This window comes from Meleagris gallopavo, chromosome 3 (assembly GCF_905368555.1).
Source record: "Meleagris gallopavo chromosome 3, MGAL_WU_HG_1.1, whole genome shotgun sequence".
NCBI classification, from domain to species: Eukaryota; Metazoa; Chordata; class Aves; order Galliformes; family Phasianidae; genus Meleagris; species Meleagris gallopavo.
The window spans coordinates 91,607,283-91,634,236 of NC_139406.1; the positions used below are offsets into that span (position 1 = coordinate 91,607,283).

At 39.3% G+C, this 26,954-nt stretch overlaps 1 protein-coding gene across 12 annotated transcripts in view; it reads right to left on the reverse strand.

Moving 5' to 3' along the window:
- TSNARE1 (t-SNARE domain containing 1) overlaps nucleotides 1-26,954 on the reverse strand; it is a 469,319-nt gene that overhangs the window by 183,406 nt on the left and 258,959 nt on the right. For all 12 annotated transcript variants that reach the window (XM_085221765.1, XM_085221753.1, XM_085221755.1 and 9 more), the window contains one exon: nucleotides 1,118-1,190. In XM_085221765.1, the coding sequence (XP_085077891.1) occupies nucleotides 1,118-1,190 (73 nt within the window). The remainder of the gene's footprint in view (nucleotides 1-1,117; nucleotides 1,191-26,954) is intronic.

Here is a 26,954-nt window from a genome sequence, read left to right on the forward strand (position 1 = left end):
CAGGTTAGTAATATCTTCCCAAACCTCACTTCTCTGATGTTTAAGTCCCTCATCATGGCTTTAGGACTGTTAGCTCTCACATTTGGTACTGGAAATTGCTTCAGAAGTGCTTCACGGTATTATCATACACACAAACCCACCAAATAAATAAATAAATAAATAAATAAAAATCTGATAGCTCTTAGCTGCATCAGAACACATCAGTAACAAAGAGAAAAGTCAAAGGAAATTTAAAAGGAGCAGATCACTGTGTTTTATTCTACTATACTCTATTAAAAAAAAAAAGGTGATGATCACTGGTTGGCTGCTTTTGAAGATAATCATAGAATCGTTTGAGTAGGAAGGGACCCTTAAAGGTCATCTGATCCAACTCTCCTGCAATGAACAGGGACACCTACAGCTACATCAGGGTGCTCAGAGCCCTGTCCAGCCTGACTTTGAATGTCTCCAAGGATGGTGCATCCACCACTTCTCTGGGTAATCTGTTCCATGTCTAACAGTTTCTCTCATCTCCTCCATTCCCAAGAATCCTCTACAGTGTTCTTAGCCTCTGGCTGCTATAGAACAAAAAGAGGTCAACTAGTGGGCAGAAGTGTGCGTACTTCAGACTATGTGTGCGTACACGTCATAATGGTTAAATACTATAGATTTAGTCAAACACTGTCTTAATGTGCAGAGAAATTTCCATTCAGGAGAAGCAAGCTGTTTAATTATTTTTTTTGTTTGTATTTTTTTGCCACTCTACAATAATGACAGTAACTACTACTGGTATAGTTGCTTTTTAATTACAATTCCAGGTAGAAATAAAAAAAAAAAAAAAAATGGAATCCCTTTCTAGTTAATACTACATATTCTTCAGCTTCTTTGTTGTAGTCAAAACTGAACAAATTTTTCTCACCTCAGAATCTTTTTTTATGCTAAATATATCTAACTAATCCAAATGTAAGAACACTACTGCATAGAGCAGTTTGTCAGATCAAAACATCACTAAGGCTACAACATGCACAAAACACAGGAAAATTAATAGCAGCATCAGAGTTTCTTCTGAGAGAACATACAGCAACACATCGGAATGGCCTAGGAGCACAAAAAAACATACTTCAGCAGTGATACCTACCTATTGTGTCTCCTTGCTCATGTACCATGGAGGCCAGGTCTTTAATGATCTGGTTCACATCCAGCATGTCACTCTGAAAAGACAGAAAACATAAAAGACATGTTTCGTAACCAAGCTTCGTAACAAGAAAAAAAAAAAAAAAAGGAAAAAAAAAAAAAGGAAAAAAAGAGAAAAAAATAGGAAAAAGAATAAATAAGAGAAAGAATAAGAAAAAAAAAATGTCTATGCAGAATTAAAAGAAAAAGACCCAGTGCTCCATACACCCATGGTAAATCAAAAACACCATTAAACAATGCCACAGTTTATTGGATCTAAGTAAGCCAGTTGACTTAAGTTTTCTGTAAGAAACAAGTAGAATGATATGATTTTATGGTTGCTTTTCAGAATTGCAGAATACTAAGAGGGAAAAAGCAACAATAAAAACAACTGCTGCAAACCTCTCAGAAGAAGATATATTTGGTGCAAACCATTCATCCAGACTCTTACATAGGAGAAGCCCATTTTTAGGACAGCATTTATTTGGTAAAAAAATTATTTGTAAGTTGGTGCTGATCCAATAAAAAAATCACTGAATTTGAATCTCTTTATTGGTAGACAATCAAGAAATCAATCCATCAATCAGGCTGTGTTTGATGAATGGATTAATTTATATTTCTTAATGTACCAAAAGTAAAATTAATAGATTAAACCCAGACATTTTCCTAGTTCTAAGACAGCAGTCTCCAGAGACTTTGTTTCCCTATTATCTGAACAGTTACCATATACAAGAGTAAATGTGAGCATATGTTGACTTTTTATGTCACTGCCTTTTATAAAAACAATTAACCTAGCAATAACACTTATAATAATGCAGACACTGCTAGATGCACTACCAGTAAGGCAACATTAGCAGAGCAGAAAAAAAAAAAAAAAGACACTCAAGCAGGATGCATTTAGTTTAGCTGTACTACTTAAAGAATCACAGAAACATTGAGGCTGGCAGGAATCTCTGGAAATCATTTAATACAATGCTCCAAGCAGGTTGCTCAGAACCAATCCACTTGTTTTTGCATATCTTCAAGGATGTTCATAGACTGGGCAACAGTATATCCATGTGTTCCTTGTACTGGGGACCCAGCACTTCTGATATGCTGAGCAGAGAGGTAGGAGTATCTCCTCTGATCAGTTGGCAATGCTTCTTGCTTAAAGAAGCCCAGAATGCTGCTGGCCTTCTTTCCCACAATGGTGCACTGATGGCTCAATTTCAGCTTGCTGCCCATCTGTACTTACGACAGAATCACAAAATCATAGAATCATTTGAGTTGAAAGGGACTTATAAAGGTCATCTAGACCAATTCCCCTGCAATGAACTGGGACATCTACAACTAGATTAGGTTGCTCGGAGCCTGGTTCAAAGAGACTTCTGAAGAAAATACCTCTTCTCTGCAATCTTTCCATATAGACAGCCAGTCCCCAGCCTGTAACGGTGCCTGGAGTTATTTCTCCCCAGGGGCAGGACTTGTCACTTCCAGTTACTCTATCTCATGAGGTTTCTTCCACGGAATATTTCCCCAGCCTATCAAGGCTGTTATGATTTCAGCATAACCGCCTGCTATTCAACAGCGAGGATCTGAGGTCAAGATAATCAATATGCTCTGCTTCACACTCACCCATGGTGAGTCATTTCATGGTAAAAAGCTATCAGGTTAGTTAGTTACATTTGCATTCTTCAAGTCTTTGGGAACATCCTCTGATTGCTATTCTTCAAATATAATCAAGAGTGGCCTCACAATGACATTGGAAAACTCCAATGCTTTTGGTTCATTCAATCAGGTCTCATGGACTTAATCACAGAATCATATAATTGTTTGAGTTGGAATGGACCCTTGATAACTCCCAACTCCCCTGCAGTGAACAGGGACATCTACAGCTCAGTCTGGTTGACCAGAGCCTCCTTCAGCTTGACTATGGATGTCTCCAAGGATGAAGGTATGTTCATTTGGTATAAATGCCCCTCAGCCTGATATTCTATCATCAAGAAACTTCCTTGCTCTAGACCTTCCCTCTACTCTCAGAACCCAGAGATTCCTGAGGAACAGTCTTACCAGTACAGTAAGCTGAAGAAGGCATTAATCCATACTTTTGTGACTTTATCTTTAGTTCTCACGCCCTTCTAACATGTCTTTTCAGCTTTTCCTTCCATCCTTTCATACACACATCCCCAACTCCTGACTTTCTAAACTTTTTGTTGGCAGATTGCAATCATATCTGACAGAGTGGCACAAAAATATTAAGTTTCTAAGAATTTCATGGAAGGAGGAGATAAATGGGTTTAAGGAAAATTTGCCAACTAGACAGCAGAGAATCCAAAATAGAGAAATATGAGTACATTCATTCTATAAATATTTCACAAGTTGATGGATACCAAAAAATCCAAACAACACATACAAAGGCACAGCAAACCAGACTTCTTTACTTTAGTTCACTCACAGAATCAATTGTCTGGATAACACAAGAATTATAAAATTAAAATCAAACACGAGCTCAACCAAGAAAGCATTATTACATCTGCACAGCAGAGGAGCAGCAACATATGCCTAATGTAATATCTAAGATCAAGATGTTTTCTGAAATGCTGAAAGTGCTCTGAAGAACCTGCTTCTCCCAGGGCTAATTGCACAGTAATTAATTTGTTCGCTTGGATTCTGTTGCAACTCTACCATCATACTAAAAAGTCAGCTTGTTTCCATCCTGCTTCTAAAGAATTCAGAATTTGTTATGGATAAATTTAGGAAATGAATAACAAAATGAATACACATCCTTCTGAAGTTTGTTATAAGAATTTAAGTGGCAGAACATTTAATCATAAAATGCAATAGAATCACAATCACTGGCAATAAAACCTGAGAGTACCAATGTGAATTTGTGGATATATTCAAAATGCTGAATAACTGAAGAAGTAAGAGAAACAAAAGACTTAAAAAAATTGTGAGAAATCATAATAAAACAACAAAAATGAAAGAACACAACCAAAACCTGCAAACAAAGATGGGGTAATGCATCACAAAATGCACTTCATTGATTCACTTGTCAGCCTAAATGAAGCTTTAATTATGTATGGTATTATTCATAACTTTTAAATTCTGTAGAATATTTTTTAAAAGCAATAATGTTTAAGTAACTTTGATTACAACAGACCAGTGGTCATAAATCACTGCCAAGGAATGAGGAGAAATTTGTTGTGATTTTTCGGATGGAGGAGTTGTGGGTTTTTTTTTTTTGTAAAAATATTTGAAAGAAGAAGGTTTAATAAAATGTGAATAAATGACAATTAACTTGAATGTGTTGTTCTGCTCTCACTTAACTGCTTAGTAAAAGATGATTAAAGAAATATTAAACAAACAAACAAACAAAAAAAAACAAACCAAAACAAAAACAACAAGCAAACAAACAAAACACTAAAAAAAGCCCAGAATGCTCATTTGTCTCTCTTGGTTAAACTGCCTCTGACATCAGTCTTCAGTTTCTGTTACAAATAACATAAACAAAATTCTTTCTGCACTTCAATCAGCCTGTTTTGTTTTGCTCCGCTTCTTTTAAAGCACTTCAAGTGAACACAGCCTAAAACTTGTCCTTTTATTTGTACATATATTAGGTTAGATGGAGGCTATTATAATATATTGAATTACACCTCCACTCAGTTTTTCCACTGAAGTAAACTATGTAGGCAATTCGGTCTAACAAAGATCAGATGGGTCCACGAGAGTCCTCCTCAGCTATTTACTGTAAGGAATTGGGCTGTCTGCTTGCTGATCCCGGGATATTATGATGAGAAGGGAAGGGAGGAAAAGGGAAGGAATGAGAAAGGAAATTCACACTGTATATGAATTGTTATGTCTCACATTTGTCATTTTTATTCAAGTAGTTGTGAACAACTTTGTGGCTGTAGCGTATAGATCTCTTTCAAATCACTGTATCAATGCTTAAAATCATTGCTCGGCAAATATGGGTTATTTAAAACCAGATTCTGAGGTGGTAGGAAGGAAAAACTGTGGCTACTCAGTGTAAGAAAAAACAACAGAGGCAGTTGTAAGGCATAGAGTACAAAGCAATCTGACCTGAAGCAAGCAATCTGCTGAATAATTTAACCTGGCAATGTGAAGTTTCCAAGCACCTGATATATGTAAGCAAAACAAAACGAAAAAAAAATAAAAGGAAGAAAAATAGCTAGAAATAAAGACATCTATAATGGCATATACCTAGCAGCTATGTTTCTGCTTCTCCTTGCCAAGTTTCTGTATCATGAAGTACCTCTGAACTTGCCAGGCACCAGAGTTTGTTAACAAAATCAAATTGCATTGGTTTCCCCAGTTTTGCACACAGTATGCAGAATTCAAAGTGAAATAATGCTCCTCATAAATCTCTTTGGCTCCACCAAAACTGGGAGTATAACAGCAGCCCGTTTCAAAAATGTGTTCTTCCTGCCAGCTACTTGGGTTGGAGTTTCTTGTTTTTTAATCAACATCAGCCTCGACTGGTTGTCAACAATTCAGACCCTACATTCGGCAGCAAGAGGGAGACAGATTTAAATCATTCATGTTTTTATTTTTTTTTTTCCAAAGGAGCAGTTTATGTAAGACAAGTCATTAATACAGTCAGAATATGGTGAAAATAAATGTCATGCGATAAAGATAACCAAAGCAAATAGAGAACTGCCAACTAACAAGCAACGTAAGTGAGAAAAACAAAAAACAGAAGAATCTGGAACTCTAAAGAACTGGAGCATTTACTCTGGACAGAGAAAATGTGTTTAGTAAGTTCTGAACAGAAAGCACTAGGCAATTATGGAAAAACTAAACGAGTAATTTCACCTGACTTGGTAATTGAAGAATGTCACTGCAAAGTACCCAGAATTTGGAAAATTTCTTAAATTCCAACTCTTGCACAGTAACTTTTAGAAATACGAGTTTGCAGATAAACTGAAACTTTACATTTCCCATTTTTTACTTCAGCAAGACTACAATCTCAAAATTTTAAAAATGAATCTGGGGACAAGTTGAGTCGTAAAACTCAGACATTGTTCCCAAGATGGGAACAACCTTATCATAAATCCCAGCAGCCTATTTCCCCACAGAATGAACATTACTGAGATAGTCACCAAGACAGCAAATAAGCAAACCTCCCCTCACTTCCACTTTCATGACTAATGAGCTGAAGATTTATTGATACAGAAAACTTAGAACATAGTCCTGATATTACTCATATTCTAAGGACACTTCTGTATTCCAACCACAAAAACAACACTAAATAAACCAGAAAGGGGAAACATGCTCTCTGGAAAAGGATGCAAAAAACTCATGTACAATCAATATTTTCTCTGTCCTACTTATTAAAATTCCAGAATCCTTTATCGATGTCAGCCCAAAGGATAAGTCACATGTGCTTTTAAGGATCTTTGATTAAGTTTGAGTAAAAAATAGCATCAGAAATATCACTGGTCTGTTCTATTTAGCATATGGGCATATATGTGTACTTGCAAACTATCCATTCACATTTTACAGAACTACTAAATAACATCTATACTATTTGCTGGCTAATTGTTCAGGTGATGCTGAAATCTACAACTGAGGTGCCATTCTGCCCCACTACCTTGGAACAAGCTATAAAGTAAACCTGAAGTAAATTCGGAAGTATGTAATATTATGTCCAGGTGTTCATGCCCCCAAAATGAAACAAAATAAAAAAAAACCCACCTTACTACTTATCCTGAGGTACTGGAACAGGCTGCCTAAGGAGGTGGCAGAGTCACCATCCTCGGAGGTTTTCAAGAAAAGCATACATGTGTCACTGTGGGACATGGTTAGTGGGCATGGTGGGGATGGGTTGATGGTTGGACTAGATGATCGAAGTGGTCTTTTCCAACTTTAATGATTCTATGATTCTTGAGGGGGAAAACAAGGCAGAAAAAAACTCCACAAAGCCCAAACACTTTGTAGTGTATACTACGTTTGATCAAAAAGATGCTGAGATGTTCCACATATACTATTATATTTGCAATATTACTGGGGCATTTCTTATTCTTTGGTTCACTACATACGAATCACGTATAAAAAGTAAAGAGAAGAACTAATTCATGCAAGGTCCATCCCTTTCTCTTCTTAAAATCAGAGGGAAGAAGGAATAGGAAAAAGCTTATATAAGAAGTCAGCAAGCTTCTCTGATGCTAGGTGTGCAAAAGCTAAATCTTGCTGTAACAATCTTTCAACAAATATTTTTCTCTTGTCTGTGGCTGGGAATAAAAAAAATGGCATTCTATAAATCAAAGTGATTCAACCTAAGCAGCAGCAGACCAGCAGAAAATTGTTTTGAGGGCAGAAGCTATATAGAACAGCAATTACAGACTGAATTAGATCTCCGTTGGGACAGCACAAGAGCCACTGTAGGGAGTTACTTTCTTTCACTTGCTCTCTTTTGTGTGCTTTCTCTGTTTTGTTGGTGGTGTCATCTTGGGAGGTGTAGCACTTCACTGCATAATTAAAATAGTTGTGCGTAGATTCAGCATGCTAATCCTGTATCTTCTCAGGGACAGAGGAATCAAGAAATATGGCATAAACATTCTTCCTGACCACCAAAAGCCAAACAGTGATGCTGTAAAAAGAGAGGTGAGGGGAGGCCTCATGGCAGCCTATAGCTCCTCAAAGGGAGCTGAGGGGCAGCACTGAGCTCTGCTCTTTGGTGACAGTTCCAGTGCCAAAGGGACCAGCATGGAGGTGCATCTGGAGAGAGTCAGGTGGGTGTCAGGAAAAGATGCTGCACTGAAGGACAGTGGGCACAGCTAAAGCTGCCAGAATTCAAGGAGCTCTCAGACACAGGATTTGGATTTTAGGTGGTCCTGTGTGGAGCCAGGAGTTGGGCTTCATGATCTTTGTCTGTCTCTTCCAGTCTCAAGACATTCTATGATTCTATGACATGCCTCGATCTCTTAAGGCAAAGGCGAGGCTTTAGCAGAGAAGACCTCAACAGGGATGAACAGAGATCTTCAGAACAGCCAGCTGGAAATATAATTCATTATGATCTGAGCATTGACTCAAGGATATGTTTAACCTACCGTACCCTCCTCACTGCAAATGTTTGAGCAAATTTCTGTGTACTGAAGAGGGCAACGGTGGCACTTGGGAAGCCCAAATGACTGCATATTTGAAGAAGAGGCAGGAACAACAAAAATGGTAAAAACAGAAAAGGTATCAACATATTTAATGCAGCTCACTTCCCTTTGTCCACCTAATGGACATCTCACACATCATGTGATTACCCTTTATTTTATTGATGATCTTAAGTGAATTGGAAGTAAGACCTCCAAGTCACCTTCTCAATCACCCTCAGAGTGCCTTCTGACTAGCAGCAATCTGAAGAGGATTTTGTTTGACAGGTGGTTCCCCTGGAAAGCTCCTCTCCCCTTAGCCATCTAACCACGTCTGAAGACTTGTCTTGACACCTTGTGTTAATAATAGGTCTCATCTTTTGTGATACCAGCCAAAAGGTGTGACAAAGAGCATGAAGGTGCTACAGAATGTAACTGTGAATATTTCGTTAGCATCTTTTAGTCACCTTTCTTTGGTGCTTCACAACTGTGTATTTAAATCACATCACCTACAAATATGCATTGCTATCATTATCCTCCACATATTCCATATCTCTCAGTATCTCTTTGTATATATCCCAGACTATTTAGGACAGATATTTTCTTTCATGGGAACTTTATCAGTTCCAAGTCCATGCTGAAGGTTAGAAGTGAACTGGTGTCTCAGGGAAATGGGATACTACAAATGATAGGAATAGATACTTTGACCTTTCAAAGACAGTTAGATGTGGAAATGTGAGATGAGTTAATGGAGAACCTCATCAATATTTCTGATTTGAAAGAGGTATCCTCCCTTTATATTTGGGAATCTGAAGCATACCAGGAAGTAGCAAAGATCGTGTAAAAAAATCTTATTAACCAGGGTTTTGAACTTCTAATTAATCTACATCCAAAATTATACTTAAAGACAGCAGTTATTAAAATTATTTGGCTTCTTATATGCACATACATGCGAGCACTCATACAGCCATACATACACTTTTATTCCTGTATACCCAACCAAAAACACATCCTCTTGTACAAACAGAAACTATATATATAGATACACTCATATTTTTAAGATCTTACTTACCCCAACATACAGCAGGTGTTAATTGGGCATTTAAGGATTAGCAGATTGCAGAGACACAAACATAACCTATTTCAGTCTACAGTAGAGCAAAACAGAACCTAAATTTCACATGTTTCTCCTAGCTAATCGCTCTGTTGTAAGATAAGCAGGGATGCTGATGTGTTCTGATAACAGGCAAACAAACAAATATTAGTCTGCCTTTGCTTAGTCCTGACAACAAATGTTGTATTGATATTATCTTAACGTCAAAGGGACAATAGTTTCATATTTAATATAGTTTGATAAGGGCTAATGATTTTAAACTAAGAGATTTAGATTAGATATAAAGAAGTTATTTACTATGAAGGCTCTAGAGCCACTGCAACAGGTTGTCAAGAAAAGCTATAGATGCCCCATCCCTGGAGATGTCCAGGCCAGGTTGGGTGGGGCCATGGGTAACCTGATCTATAGGAAGATGTTGGACTAGATGATCTTTAGAGATCCCCTCCAATATAAACCATTCTATTATTCTGTGATTTTATGGTTCCATGATTCTTTAATATCAAGCAAGAAAGGTTCTTATCAGAAAACCAAGAAATAACATCTGTGTGGAGAGCAAAGGAATTATTAGTCAAGGTGCAGAGCAAACAGATGAATGTTTCAAAACTCATCTGTGATGGATGAGATCAGGTGGATTTAAACATTCTGCTGTGCAAAGCCCTTCCTCCGTTTCCAACTCTCTCCTCTTCCCCTGGAAAGTCATTAAGTCCCCAACTGCTCACTGCCCACAGTGAAAGCTATAGGAGATCCACACCCTATGTGAATTGAAAGGGAAGTGATTTTATTACTTTCACAACTACAGAATTATAAAATTGTTTGAGTTGGAAGGGTCTTTTAAAGGCCAACTGATTCAACATCCCTGCAATTAACAGGGACATCTACAGCTAGAACAGGTGTCTCTGAGCTCCATCCAGCCTGATCTCGAATGTCTCCATCAGGGCAATCATGGGGGAGAATATCAGCACTCCTCTGCATATGGGGGAATGCCACCATCTTATTTCCCTTTCCTCACTGTCTCGTGTCACAGCTGGTGCAAATCTCCGGGATATTATAACACACATTTGGAAGTCGTAACATTAAAAATCTGTTAGACTGGTCACACCTATTATTTGTTGTTACGTGCTTCTTAGTTTATGCCATTATTTGGACCATGTCACAGAACAACTATCCATGTCCAAATGACAAACCCAACATTTTACTCTCCCATAAGCAAGTTTCTAGCTACTCTGCAACCAAAGAAAGATCAATATCTCGTGTTTCCAACAAAGCATTGAGCTGCATATGAAAAAGGCTACCAGGCTAGAAATACTGTTTCTGATTTCTGCTATGGCAGAAATTGTCCTGTGAGATTTTTGCGCAAGTCATCTGTCCCACCTTCCTGCAAGGAGCATTCCATAGTTAAATTTATTTATGTTTATGGGGCAGATTGGTGCCGTAACAGATGAATAAAATATACAGAAAAAATAAATGCAAACAGAGATAATGAATTGCTGATATTGTGGCATTCATATTCTGGAAACAGAAATGCCGAGTGATGAAGAAAGTTTCTGAAGTTTTATACCATTAAAAACTAGAATACAAGTCACAGCTTCAGGGGTTGTGAAATTTGCTGGTCTGATGCACTGAGAGCAAAAATGAAATACAAAACAGACATAAAAACAGCCATATCAACTGGAGAAGAGCTGTCCACCCATAATGATCCATTGCCTTATCTGAGAACAGTCTTTTATCAGCAACAGCTCACTCAGTCTTCTGCAAGAGTTGGGCAATAAACACACTGATTAGATGCAATTGCCATGAACTGGTTCATGACATGGATACCTGTCCACCAGGAACTATTAGTTTGCATTATACGGTTATTTTATATCAGCTTCCAAACTGCTCCAATGAGCCATGGGTCTCTTCAGAGACAAACTGCAAGAAGGGAGATACATGGCTTCATACTGCAATCTATTTTTATTTTATTTTATTTTATTTTACTTTATTTTATTTTATTTTATTTTATTTTTGCCATAGGAATGCTATCTGGGGACATGTAGTCTTCTGAAAAAAATGAAGTCATTTTAATACTTACAGCCAAACATTTTTGCAGCTGTTCAGAAGATCTTCCAAGAACTAAGTGACCAAAGATATGGAAATTCATACCCAAACTCCAAACTCAGTATCTTACACACTGAGTTTTCCTTTAGCATCACCTACTTTCTGCCCTGGGCTGAAGTATATAAACTAATACAAGTAGTGTGGGAAGTAGCTGTAATCTATCTCACTGCCTGATACCAGCCCCAGGAAAGGTAGTTTATTGCAGGCAGTATGTTATCTTCAGAAATCGTAACGGTGCAAAGATTATGACAAAAACTTCAACTTTTTCTACTCTTTGTTTGCAGCACTATTAATTCTTCACTCTGGATTTATTTCCATGAGGGTCATTTAACCAGAAACATACAATGAAGAAATACATTTTCTTTTTAGGAGTGTTCTGGGAAATCAAGCAATTAGTGCAATCTTAAACTGTCATGTATTATCAATTGCCACTCAATTATTTTCCTTAAGTAAAATAGTGATTGCAGAGTCTGATCTGAAGCTATGAAGTGCTGCATTCAGCAGCTCTCCTTTATTTAGGTGCGCTATTTATTCTTGCAAAATTAAAAAAAATACATATCTAATTTTAACTGAAAAGGGTAAGACAAAGAGACAATGGAGAAAAGAAGAGTGACAATACATAGTGTTTTTTTCACAATTTTCTGCTGTATGGTTTCAAGCTATGCCAGAAGAGGTTCGGGTTGGATATTAGGAAAAATTTCTTCTAGAAACAGTGGTGAAATATTGCAGCAGGCTGCCCAGGGAGGTGATGGAGTCACTATCCCTGGAGATGTTCAAGAAACATATAGATGTGGCACTGAGAGATGTGGTTTAGTGGACATTATGGGGATGAGATGATGGTTGGACTAGCGGATCTTAGTGGTCTTTCCAACCTTAATGATTCTATATTGCCAGTTCTAATGTTGAAAATAGCTGTACTTTAAATAGAGTCTGGAGTCAATCTTCAGCACAAGTGGAAACCATGGCTTTGATGCAGGGAGGACGCTGCCTCTTAAAGATGTCACTGAATGTTGGAAGAATCTGTCCTCTGCCTCCAGAACAGTCATCACATATCCTAATTCTACCCAAAGTTCAGACAGTCCTTAATGGTAAAAACTGGGGAAATAGAAGACATCATCTGTATATAAAAGAAAATGGATATGCTATGTCTTGTCCTATGTATTTTTAAAAACAAACAGTATGTTCTTTGCAGACTACTTGAAATTTCAGCTCTGTGGACTGCTGACTACATTGTTGACACTTACCTTGTGTATTTTCAGCCAGTAATGCAGGCTTCCTTAAAGGAATAAATGCTGAGTAAAGGCACCTGAGGGACAATTAATTAAAGCACAGCTAGAGGCTTAGGTAATGAAGGCTTGACAGTTCACACATCCTGTAAAAATCAGACTTGATGGAGCTGACTTTGTAGAACAACCTTCATACAGCTTTAGGTTCCATTCTGCATGTAAGATAGCTTCTTTTTAGAAGTATCCATTATATCCAAAATGATTAATCTCATTGTTCATCGATTACTTTTAATGTTTAATTCATACTTATCTGTCTCTAGTTACTATCTAGTAATTTGTTACTACTTTCAAGCTTAATGTTTTAAATTATTCTATTCTTTTTTTCAGCGCTATTACACATCGAGTATCTCAATGCAGTCATCACGGCTCAACTAATCACTGCTGCACTTTCTGAGCCTGCAGTTGGTAAATTCCTGTAATCTCTCTTCATAAATTATGTGTAATACTTCTTCCTCATCTCTTTCCCTTTGGATTGCCTCCAAATTTCTAATAGAAAAAAACTAGCCCAAGCAGCTCTCTCTCATTTCTTACACACCTTCCCATCAGATAAACATCGCCTTAGGCAGATTTTGAAAAATGTATGGCCATTTGCATTACTTTTCAACTTTCTGTATTTATTTTCCTGATGGAAATTTCCATGTCTTGGTTAAAACTACATTAGTGACTTACATCATGCTAATTGAGCAGCGTTTTGCCTGTATCTCAGAGGTGAGTGAGTTGCAAAGTATGAGAGGTCTAGAAAAGTTATTCTATTGACTTCTGCAATATGCTCTGAGATTCTCAGGGCAAGTCCTTCATTTTTGTCAGTATGAAGAAATTAGAAAGGCACAAATCCTTACACCCTACAATCGCAGAGTCACTCAGAAGAAAAGTTTCCCTAGGCTTCCTCAGTAGGCACAAGAGGGAGACAGGCACCTTCAGAAAGCAGTAGATTTAAACCAGTGAGATGAGTCCACAAAATAGTAAGTAGCACTGCAAAGAGGGAGAATCCTCTGAGTCACTGTTCTCAGAGACAAAAATGTTCCAAAAATGCAATTTGGCCCACCAACCCTGCGGATAACATATCCATATGTTCATGCTGATTGGTGGTCAAGATGCATTTAGAAAATGCTCTTAGTTTAGTACCTAGTTTAACTCTTAGTTTGCCCTGTATGGAGTCAAGATCACATCTGGAGTGCCATCCACAGTTTTTCTTTATTTTCTCTCTGTGTTTTCACTCTGAAATGCCTGAGATTTCACAGGTTTTATTTACTTAAGCCATGAATTCCTTCATTACACTTTCATAGCCACATTGATCTCACTGTCCAGAGCAGTTCTTCCCCATCAGTTCCTCTTCATTATGGGGTTTAGATATGTTAGACATTCACATCTATTGTTCCAGTTGCTATTTACTCCATCACTTCTTCCTTGTTTGCTTTTGTCATGTCTTTCATCTTGCTTGCAAAGTTTTACTTCATGCTTGCTGTGTCTTCTCCACACCTTACCCTCTCCTCTTTTGGCTTTTTGTTGTTACTGCCACCCACTGGAAGAATCTGGTCTCTAAGGTTGTTTTCACAGGAAAAAAGTACATATAATTTTATCATATTTTCCATGGCAGGGAGTTGGAACTAGATGATCTTCGAGGTCATTTCTAACCCAAGCCATTCTGTGATTCAATGATTCGTTAGCTAGGCAGGTAGAAAATAATCTTATCTGGTATTTTGACCTTCGCTGTTCAAAAACATATGAAACTACCTATTGATTTAGATCAGTACCACTGTAAGTTGAAGGCTTCAGAGTCATTTTCCAGTAAGAGCTGAGGAGAAGCAAGACAAGGAAGACAACTCACATGTATGGCAAGTCAACAGATGATCATTTTGAGCCCAGGTTTTGCTTCACTTCGAGCACAATTCAAGAGTCACTGACAAGTACTCTGTATTCCAAACAGGTAGATGGGGAACAGTGCAATTCTCAGGAGGAAGACCCCAAATTCTGGGGTTGGAGAACAACAGAGCCATTGATATTTGGCATCCAGAGATGCATATATATTTCTAAAAAGGAAAACAGGATAGTGCCAGATACGTGCATACAACTGCTAAATAGATATATAGATGCAATAGCTCTTGCATATGCAGATCACCCATGCTATACCAGTAAGTGTCTGATATTCTAAGATCTTCTGTCCATCTCTTAACAGCACTGTGAATGACACTACTAGTCAATAACTGAAATGACAGATAGGAACAACAAACAGCTCTCCCTTTGACCAAAGCAGCTCTCGTTCAAACAGTTAAACATTCACTTTACTTTGTCAGTTTTGGTTATGTGCCATTGTCAGATGGGGGAGAGGCTTACTTAGCAAATAGTCTAGGTCACTTAAACCTCTAAAGGACAGAGCTACTATTTATAAAGCAGTTTGTGGATGACATGTTGATGTCTGCTACACCTACATTTACAGCTCAGCAAACTTCCCCAGGCTCTGCTTAGTGTCAATGGAGAGCCAAACAGTAGGCTTGAGGAGTTCAGATTAAGGTTTAGATATTTTCCAATTGTCTGGGACTCATAACTGCTAACCTGAAGATTTCAGTGAAATAGCTGAAGCAGTCTTAGAGCTGCTAACTGAAAATTCACAAGGAATCAAGTGAATTTCCATAAGACTTGAAAAGAAAGCGAACAAAACAAAATACCAAAGTCTGGGAATTATAGGCCAGTCAGCTTACTGTCAACCATGTGCTGACAATGGTACAACTGCTGTAAAAAGTAGTAAAATGTATGATTTGCAGTTGTGCAAAACACAACAGGAGAATTAGCAGATTGCTTTAAAAAGTAATTCTCCTTACTTCAGTACTAGATTGGAAGGATGCGCTGACATGAGTTTTTCATGGGTTTGTCTAGGATCCAACAACATTTTGAAACAGAGAGGAGGGTTACTAAATACATAGATTCAGTGAAACTCAAAAATATTTAGATTTGCAAGAAGACACAATTAGAATTCAAACTGATCTTGTTCAATTAGGGGAACACAATAAGAAACAAGGGTGAAGACAAATAATAAACCATAGAATCATATAATCCTTAAGGCTGGAAAAGATCTTTAAGATCATCACATCTAGTCCGACCGTCAAGCCATCCCCACCATGCCCACTGACCTCATGTCCCTAAGTGCCACAGCTACACTTAACTCTACAGCTACACTTAACCTCTAGGGATGGTGACTCCACCACTTTCCTGGGCAGCTGTTCAATACAAGGGTCTACAGAAGACAAATAGAATAGGAAAAAAATTTCCCTGAAGTTCTTAAAAATAAAAGATCTTAGGGCTGCTGGGAGCAAAGCCACAAGTTGTGGGCCACCTGGAGAAAGTTCATTGAAAAGCCATGGGAGAGTGGTCGAAGGTATCAGAAACACAGCTCAACAGACTAGAAAAGTTTGAAGTGCAGGTATCAAAAACGATAAGGCTTTTCAAATATGTGAAACTGCTGCAACAGGGAAATAATCTGTTCTCCTTATCCATCATGGATAGGACAGAAATTCATGGGCTTAAACTGCAACAGAAGACATTCATACAAGAAGTTAATGATTTGGGTAGCTGATCCCATCTTAGAGCTGAGAGATGGATTTGACGATGTTTAAAGATTCCTCTTAACTGTGCTTGTCTAATATTCAATGCAATCAATACGAACCCTGGAACTCAGACAGAGATGCACTATTTCAGACAGCAGCCACAAACTTCCTATCTGCTGGAGTCACTAAACTGATTACAGCACGCATCTCTCCCCTAGCTCTTATGTGTTAAGATAAATTCAGCAAATCTCTGCTCTGCTAAACATCCCTGTCCACAAAAATAAAAGGCAAAACTCAATAAGCTTTAAGCAACTTTTCAATAGCAATGAAGACATTTTCTGTCATTAAACAGCAGTAATCAGACAAGAGCATCTCACCTCTTTAGCATGGAACAATAGCATTTCCAGGCAGGGAATCCTAACAACAGTGTGCCATCTATCAGCTGCGTGTAAAAACAAACCACAACCAATCCTTCTCCTGAAGTCCGCACTTAGAAACTGCCAAGCATGTCTACAGTGACAGAGCACATACCTCTGGGCTTACAAAATCAGGAGCTACTCAGTAGAGAAGCCAAAAAACTGTCCTGCCTTCCTTCTCACCTTTGATGGCCCCCAAAGGAAATGCAAATTTTGAAGAATTTAGGTTAATCTCTTCTTTATCAAGAGTGTAAACCCATATGTGAATCCAAATCAGCTTTCAATGAGTTGTTTCAGTTTGAATTTGAGTTGGGTAAGGGTCTAGAATGGAAAAGAGGAGGGCTTGGTTCATTCTCAACAACACACATCTCCCTCTCCTCTCCTTCAAGGCAGACTGGCAAAACGAATAATTTTCCAACACAGAGAACACCCATCATACCCTAGATTATATGTCACAGAGTAGAACGAAATAGATAAATATATATATATATATCTAATACTAACTGGTATCAACCTACTTATCTCAGGCCTCCATCTGCAAAGTTTCATTGTTCCAATAACACTTCTAAAGGAGAGAGGAAACTGAGTTATTGCTTTGATTTTTGGGTAGCGACAATACTGGCAGCCTTGCAGCCTGTTAACTACTTGGCATCAGCCCTTGGACTGAGTTCTCTGTCCAGTCCATCAACAACTACTCATCTCCTGCTAGCAGCACTGGTAGGGGTATACAAACAATCAAATGCAACCAAAGCATTCTCTTACATGTCAACACGATGAGGCTATTAAGAATAAAAACAGAACTATGCTTTACTTTCCTTAAGCAAAATGAATGAATTTGCATTTGTTTGCTGTTGCCTGGACAGTTATAGATACTGAAAGCAGACATTTATCAGATGAAATCTCTTGTAGAGACCCTTGTCCTGTAGGACTCAGTACATGCTTTGCCCAAGGCACACTGGCTTATCACTGTTTTCCACCAGGATGCTGACAAGGCCCTGTCTCTTGCTGAACATTGATGAATGAATCCTCTTTGCTGTCTAACACGCCAGAGATCGTAGAATCATTACAGCCCACACTGGAAAGGATCTCAGAAGATCATCAAGTCCAACTTCTTGTGGAAAAAGAGAGCCTCAGTGGTATTATACATCACCCTGTCTCACTGCATCTTGAAAATCTGCAGTGATGGGGATTCTGCCACGTTCCTGGGGAGGTTGTTCCAGTGATTTATGGTCCTCACTTAAAAACATAAATAAGTTATATCAAGAAGAAACCTCTCCCGGGGCAACCCATTGCCCATTCTCTTCTCCATGTACCTCCTTGTAACGAGAGATCCTCTGCCCGCTTTGTAGACACCCACTGCATACTTGAATACCGTGATGAGGCCTTCTCCAGGGGTGAAAACATATAAATCCTTTAGTCCTTCCTCACAGAGCAGGCTCTTCAGCCCTTTGATCATCTTCATGACTTTCCTTTGGACCCTCCCAGCTTGTCCACAACTTTTTTGAATGTCAAAACCTTCAGCTGCTCAAGAGAACCTAAAGGATGCATTAAATTTGGGCAGCCTCCATGAGCATCTACCAGTCAGCCAGCCTCAGCTCAGCAGACAATCAAAATTAATCTCCCTTTGTGTATTTTGACTCTCAAAGACCCCACATCACATTCACAGGGTGAATACTTCTCCAAGTATTCATAGCTCCAAGTATTCATGGTCAGGAACTGGCCCCTCTTTCTCAGCACCATCACACACTGTCACATTTAGATTTATTGGACTCTCAAAGTAGTTTATTAATACTGAGTGCTTCTCGTCTGATTCCAACCCTGACATGTGCATTGAACTCTCACCTCTCTCTGAAGACTCTCAGGGTTGGGTTGTTTTTTTTGGGGTTTTTTTTTGTATCTTTCCTTTGGTTTATTTATTTATTTATTAAACAGAAAATGGACTGCCGTAAATTTTGCCCTTTCAAGTGTTTAGTGACAGAATGGAGTTGCCTTCAGTCACATCTGTTTATCCTGGTAAGCACATTTATAAAGCAGTTTCCCATCCTCGTTATTCTGTCAATGGCGTTTCACACTGCAGCTACTTTAATGTAGCATTTTATCACTTGTCCTAAGGGCTGATGACAGCTGCCAGTTGAAGGCCTTCATTCTAATTTTAATTCTGTTCTTTTTCCTTTTATTCTTTTGCCCCCCACCTTTCCCTTTATTTCCAAGCTTTGTGGACTTGTGGGCAGAAGGAGGATGACATGACGACGATTTCCTCTCCCCTTTAACACACAGATATTATAAGCACGTAAAGTGAAGCTGCGTTACCAAAGAAAAGTTAAACTTCAGGGTAGTGTGGCTGCATTTCAGTTGGCTATTAGCCTTTTCATTTTCTCCTGATAAATTCTCCATTAATGCTACTGGTTTTAAATTTCCCTGCTCCCTTTCTTGCAGAAATTGGATTGTTCAGCTCCTAGGGAAGGGACTTTGCATTCTTGCTTCCTGTGATCCTGCCTCCTTCCAAGTAGAGTAGGCTAGATTTGGGCTCAAACTGCAGGAGAACAGAAATTTTACCTGAGAAATACATACACATTAGCTGGTCTCGCAGTAATTCTCTCCTTGCATCAACATCCACATCTACACCCAAGAAAGATCATAAATGTGATGGAGGAAGAATTGAATTAGTTCACTAAAAGAATCAAAGTCTGATCTTAAGAAAGAGATTTTTTCACTGCTACGACAGCAACATTTTGCATTCTTCCAAGAAGAGGGAAAGAGGTATACAGCATCAAAGAAACACTGGGATTAAACCCTTGATTGGGACTAAGCATTATTTTGTTGTGGTGCTTGTCTCAGACTGAGTTTTGAATGCGTCCTAATGGCAACTCCTGGTTTGCTCAACAGCCCAGCAAAGAGAGTTCTGAGTTTCAAGACAGCATCACTGCTGAGAACTTTTGTTACACTTAGAGGATTATAAAAAGTCAATCCTTTGAGGAGCTTGGAATAAACCTAGATTTTTAGGAGTGGACAGGTTGATCTTCTTTTTGTAGAAGTGAACTCTGAAAATCCTTAAGATTGCAAGATTTTTGCATGTCACAATTAGAAAAAATGTTTTGTCAGCTCTAGAAATCCTATCCCAATTCAGAATACTGTTGCTAGCCTGTAAGGTCATATCTCAGGCATATTATTACACCATTCAGCAGCAAGGTCCAAGATATGAATTTCATCCTGAGATGAGCCAGCCTTTCTCTTGCTCACATTTTCACTTAGCTTTCTTAAAACACAAAATAAATTCCTTCTCCTGAACTGATCTGCAATTAACATTAGATTCAATTATTATTTTTTTTCATTAGAATTGATTTTTTCCCTATTTTATAGGTGGAATGTACTGTCACGTTGGTGAAAGGGCAGCCTGCCAGGCTATTACTTAGGTAACCCTGGCATGACTAAATAGAAAGCTTTTCATTTGTTCAATTAAACCTAAGCATCAAAATGAGGACATTGTTTTTCTTTAATTTCATTATCACAGACTGACAGTTTGTAAGTGCATTTACTCATTCAGTCATCAGTCCACAATTATCAAGACAATACTATGCATCTTTTCTCTAACTACAAATAGGGTAAATAAAACACTGCTGTTAATAAACAACTATACTTACAAGAAAGCAGAAAAAATTAAGTTGGGCCAATGCAAAGCAAATAGGTAAAGATCAAGTGACAAAAGCTTCTAAATTTATGTCAGTGTGAGAAGGTGATCTCAGAGGTGGAAGATGAGATTCTTTAATTTTGAAAATCCACAAAAAAAAAACAGTCTGAACAATCTGGCCAGTATTTACCTAGAGAAAACCAGAGATATTGGTGATTATGGATAGATGTCAGAACTAGTGAGACAACAAGCACTTCAGCAAACGAAAAGAAACAGGCCACACCACAGATGAATTCATGGTCCAGCAAATGTCTAAAATCAAATCAGATGAAATATGTCCTAAAAGTGTCTTCTCAGATACTTTTATTATGAGGTTTTTAAGTCACGTGTGGGAATCTACATACTGGAAACGTAGAGCTAGGGAAAGGGTATTGTGCCTCAGTCAGTAAAAAGTCCTAATAAACAGTAGTATCCAACATCTGACTTGCAAACGCTAACATCTAATCTTTATTTAGGAACAACCCCTACTGCAGATTGAAGGTTACAAATAACTGAGCTTTACAAAAAGTCTTGGCTGCTTGAATGATGAATAGAGTAATAAAACTTTACACTTCATGGTAAAATGGCTAAAACAGGACAAAACAACAAAACACATGCAAGGCTGTGATAGCCCTGGCCTTGTAAGTAAAATCACAGTTCACTTATCCCTGTAGTCCTTTAAACAAGTCAATAGCTCAGTGGAAATGAAAAAGAAAGTGTAAAACACTTAATTCTTTTTTCAAATTGTAAAGGCCTGTGACATTGTCACTCCTGACGTGACCATAGAAGGTAACTAACCTGGAGTGAGGTACAAAACAATGTCAGTGCAAAAGCAAATAAGGAGAAAGAAGAAGGAAAAAAACAAAACCATCAAAAAAGCCTCCTAGAAGTAGGTCAGTTTCCATCATAGCAAAAGGTTAACAGTCAGCTGCCTCTAGGCATTATGCTGGATGCCATGTTGTTAAATATATTTATTAGTGCTCCAGGAAGCGGAATCAGTGGTGAGGGGAAAAAAATCAACAAAACAACAAAAGCAAGATGCAAAAATCTCAATCTGACATCATGATGGTCCTGCGTTCATGTTAGCATGAAAGCTGTATTCACGTGTCGAAGACTGTTTATGACTGCAATCATGGTCAGACCCTGTGCAGCAGGAAGCTGAGACAGGGCTATCAATAAAGTCAGGACTACTATAACAGCCTGAGCTGGAGGGTAAATAGGTAGTCCTACTGTACCAGTCTCTGACAAAGGGTCTGACCCCTCTTTATCCTAGCATCCCTTTAGATACTGAAAGTCCGCACTCAGGACACCTTGGAGCCTTATCTTCTTCAGGCTGCCCAGCCTATTCTCACAAGAGAGGTGTTTCACCCTTTGGATCATTTTTGTGGCCCACGTCTGCATGCACTCCAACAGATCCATGTCTCTTCTGTTCTGAAGACTCCAAATCTGGATGCAGTACTGCAGGTGAGGTCTCATCAGCACAGAGTAGAGGGGCAGGATCACCTCCCTCAAGCTGCTGGCCATGCTTCTTTTGATCCAGCACAAGATATAGTTTGGCTTTCTGGGCTGTGAGGGCATGCTGCTGGCTCATGTCCACCAGAAACCCCAAGTCCTTTTCGGCAGGGCTGCCCTTACATCTTCCAGCTTGTACTGGCAGTGGGGGATGCCGAAGAAGTAGAAGTCAGCCAGCGAGGGCAATGCTCAGGGCAGAAACAGCCTGTCCTTTTGTAGTCATGCTTGCCAAGACAGGAAAGGGCTGTTCCGAACATCAGAAAGACCTAAGCACTTTCCATAATATGACAGTGAATGATGTTCAACACTGATGAATGCAAGTGTGAAAGGAAAAAATTAAAGTGGCTTGTATAGCTCACATGGCCCTATATTTGGCACATGAGCTCAGCAGACAGACTCGAGCAGCCCGGGGAAAACCACTGCTTAATGCATTGATGCTTTCCAAAATAGCAAACAAGATATTAGGAAGCACAATGAGCCAGGCAATAAATAACACAAGGTTGCCAGGCTGGCACCACTTACCAGCTCTAGCATCACTTAGACAAAAGGATTAATTTATCACTGCGCTAATGAAATGCAGTCAGCAAGTGCCAGTGTCTTTGTTTTTTAGATGGGAACTCTGTGGAAGAAGCAGGTAGCACTTCAGTGGCACTCCTGTCCCCAGATCTCTGAGGACAGGGTTCTGCCTCAACTTGTTTGAAGGTCACCAAGCATCAGAGGGCCTGCAGCACAAAGCCATCTGCTCAGCCAACCCCTGCTGCAACACAGTGCCATCCTGACGCCCACAGAGAAAACCTACCTGTGAAACAAAGCCTTGGCTTCTCACAGCTCTTGCAAAGCCTTTGTGACAGTCTTTTTGATGGAACATAACAATAGATGCTTGAACTCCACAGGAATCAGGAGAAAAAGATTAGCAAGAGGTATTAATATGATAGTGTTTAACCATAACCTCACTACACTCACACACAGTGCTGCAGAATTGTGCCACTGTTTCAGGGGAAATGGAGGGATGGAGAAAAGAAAGGGAAGCTCAGAGAGAAGAGGCTGGAAACCAAGACTGTACATTGTGATATTAGGGAATCACAGAATGGTTGAGGTTGGCAGATACTCCTGTATATCAAACAGTCCAACCAACTCTTCAGCATAAGTAGGGACACCTACAGCAAGCTGCCCAGGACCACATCCAGAAATAATCATTGAACCACAGAATAGCTTAGGTTCTAAGGGGCCTCAAAGATCATCTAGTTTCAACCCCTGTGCCAAGGGCAGGGCTGCCAACCATTAAATCAGGCACTAAATCAGGTTGCTCATGGCCCCATTCAACCTGGCCTTGAATACCTCCCACTGCATACCAGAAATGTCAATGATATGCTGCTGTCTCCTGTAAGGAAGTGATGATGGCAGTGGTGAACATCATTCTTGTGCCCTAGTCTGGTGTAGACCACGTCTGTGCTGTAGAGTTTCCAGGCTCCAAATCCTTCTGCTTCTCAGCAGCCTGCAACAAGGACCACGCTTCCACCTCTCCTCTCCATCTGACTGCTTTTCCCTTCACTGGAATATCTGTGCTCTCAACACCAGGCTTGGATGACTGTATTCTGACATAGAGGAACAATGTGGTTTCTTGCAGGGGTGGACAAGAGGAAAAAAAGTGGTCCATGCTGGCATTTGGAGTATGGTTGCTAAATACCTTGTGCTTCTGCAAAGTACCCAAGGCAGAGGAAAGCTGCACACCAAAGAAATACTGTTCACAGGTATTTTTAGTGGTGTCTGAAAGTCATTCAAAATGAGAAATCAGTTTATGTGCAGCTGATAGGAATCAACACTGAAGTCAGTTACCTACACCAATTTCCAACAGCAGGGGATCTACCCTATAAGCAAATTACTTCACTCACCAAATTCCTAAGTTGTGTTTGGGGTAACATAAGCTATATTCATAATCCACTGATTTATGATAGACCCTCCCTGTCTTCTTTCATACAAGGAGATATCTCAAAAGTAGAGATAAACTTTCTACTGTGGTTCACATAAAAGAGAGTCCTGTAATTTTTAACAGGTGAGAAGTAAAAAAAATGAGATATTCAGCAGTGTTTGGAGTTGAACTGGAAGATACAAAACTAAAAGACACAGAGTCCTTAATCCTTAGATGGGGAGATAGGTGATTGGGAGAGAAATGCATGGCTAGATCCCTGCTTGCATCTAAAGCTCTTTATTCCCTGGCTCAGCAATTCTGTTGTGGCATTTAGTTTTAATATTTTATTTTTGCAATTTGACTTTCTAATGGCAATATCTGAAGTCACCTTCCTTCACCTTTCACAGCAGTATAAATTAGAAAGAAAAAGGGAGAAAACAGCTGAAGGAACATGGCTTAAACCCATCTGAACATGATAGGAGGTGACTCCCTCTTAAGCAATCCACAACAACAAAAAGAGGTGTAGGATTTCCATTTATTTCTATCCAGAGTGGGGAGACTTAACCCCAAAATTCCCAGCATCCAAACTCTGGGGTTCATATTCACAAGCAGGTGCTTAACTTGAGGAGGCAAAGAAGTCGTGGTCAGTCCTTAGAGACATTCAAGGTCAGTTTGGATTGGGCGCTAAACAACCTGATCTAGCTATAGTGTCTCTATTCATTGCAGGAGAGTTTGAGTAGATTACCTTTAAAGATCCCTTCCAACTCAAAATATCCTACCATTCTATGATTCATTGTGGTTACTCTTCATTCTTTTTCCCCACATTTTTATTGTTCATCTGCAGTTAACAAGGAACAAAAAGGAAGGAGAGAAATTCCTCTCATGATACACGAAGTCTCCACAGTTCATTTTTAGGGCAATATAAAAGGATAAAGCCAAATGCAGGGAGTGATGTTAATGCAGTAGCTGCTGTGTGTGCTTTGGGTGATGGGTGAAGTGCAAGCTACTTTGTGCAATCCTCTGTGGCTGCAGTGACTGGGTACAGCACATTTTAGCATACGGCTCTTAGCCGAGACCAAGACACCAAATTAATTTCACGACTGACAAACTGAAGCTTTCCAGTGGCATGCTGCTTCACCAAAAATCTGGTCAGCACAGAAGATGCAGAAGTGTCATCACTTCTCCAAACCCATTAATTTATGGCCAATCCTTAAAACCAGCCAGGCAAAAAGACGAGAGTAGCCTGCTTTCCTCTTGCACATTGATTTTTTTCTTACATGAGAATACAGCAATCTTCTTCACAGAGTACATGGGCTCTATGCAACGCTTGAGATTTAAAGCTATTCATCCTCATCACTGTCAGCTATTTAGGATGGGGAGGAAGGTGGCTGCTGAGAAGTTTGGCATGAGCAAAGTGCCTCCACACATGAGCAAAATGCTGCTGTACAAATGATGGCTATGAACACAAATTCCTTTGGTGAGTGCAGCCAGCAGCAAGCTATCATTTGTAAAATCAGCATATGCTAATTGAAGTCTCAGCTCTGAGGCACTGTACCTGTTCCCCCCAACAGACATCTGTCTGTCAACCCCGTGGCACTCAGATTACTCTTTTTTTATAAGAGCTTATTGCTTCGTCCACCATAGCTGACCCCAGGTGTGCTTTATGTGTACAAGTATCTTAGCAACTCTTTCCTCCCTCTTGTATACTCATCTTCATATCTCAAGATTTTTCAGAGGGCAAGAAGTTATCTCTCTCTTTGACAGTGCAATCTGCTCCATGCCTTCAGAGAGACGGCTTGCTATTTAGCTTCTCTTGATAAAGTCTTGATATCACGGGCGAAACTTCAGAGCACAGCAAGCTCCCCCTGCAGGGGAGTTCTGCCTTCAGTTACAAATGATGATTAGCATTTTCCTTGATCTTCATCCAAGCTGGATAGATGACAGTGTGTTTTGTGAACAAGAGCACGTTCCATCTGCCTAGGAATTCAAATAAGGGTAGAAAAATTAAAAGCTAGATAACGCCAGATCTTGTATTTGGATCTCACATCCCAGCATGCTCGGAAGGGAATTCAGAGCAGAAGTGCAGAATGGGCAGAGTTTTAATCCTGGCAATGAAACTCTTTTCCTGGTCTTAGGCAAGGCATTTACATTTCCATGGAGCTCTACCAGCCCAAAAGAATCCATAATGTCTCCGTTTTCCCAGCTGTGAGATGGGGATAGGAACACGGTGATAGATCTGATGCGGCTTTGATCCCTCATGTACTACGTGGGTGGGAACTGACTAGGAAAGATAGAACTTGGTGACTTCTGCTCCAAAAATCTCTAGCAAAAAAAGGCAGAGTTAAAGGTAAGCAGATGATTACTGCTGTAGCAGCAATGCTTGCTACAGGTACATGGAAAGAAGGAAGCTTTGAACACTGAAGAGAATGCTTACAGCAATTCAGAAAAGTCCTGTAAGTCCCAGACAGCTCAGTAAAAGAATTTCAGACAAAAGATGTTAAAGCAGGCTGGATATGGACTGATCTTTGACCCAAAGCCCTGCTGTCTCCCATCCCTCAACAGCAATTCATCAGCCTTAAATCAGAATTCAATTCAACATGTTATTCATAATGGCCTCAAGCTGTGCCAGGGGAGATTCAGGTTGGATATTAGGAAAAGCTTCTCCAAAACAGTGGTTAGGAGCTGGAATGGGCTGCCCAGGGAGGTGGTGAAGGTCTGTGACTCTATGAATATTTAAAAGCTATTGCATTTTGGCATTTGAGATTTTACATTTAAGAATAAACAGTGTGCTTTTACAAGTTTTATGAGATTAGCAACACCTTACCAAGCACTAGAAACACTTTTTTGGTGGGATGCTGACATATTTCATCTTCCTGGACAACTTTTACACTGTTCATTCTTTGCTTCTTTTTTCAGCTTGAGTAATGAATTAATAAACATCTTAGGAAAGTACTGATTCCAGAAAACTCTGTTGGGATCTATTCCTCAAAAAGGAACAGGACTCAGAAAGAAGTACTCAAAAAGGATGTTTCATCTGGACTAACCCAGCAAGTTCAGTATAAAAGTTCACGTGGCTGTCAGGACTGGAAAAAAGGAAACATCACCCCTATTAACAAGAAAGGGAGGAAGGAGGAGCCAGGGAACTACAGGCTGATGAGCCTCAGCTCTGTGCCT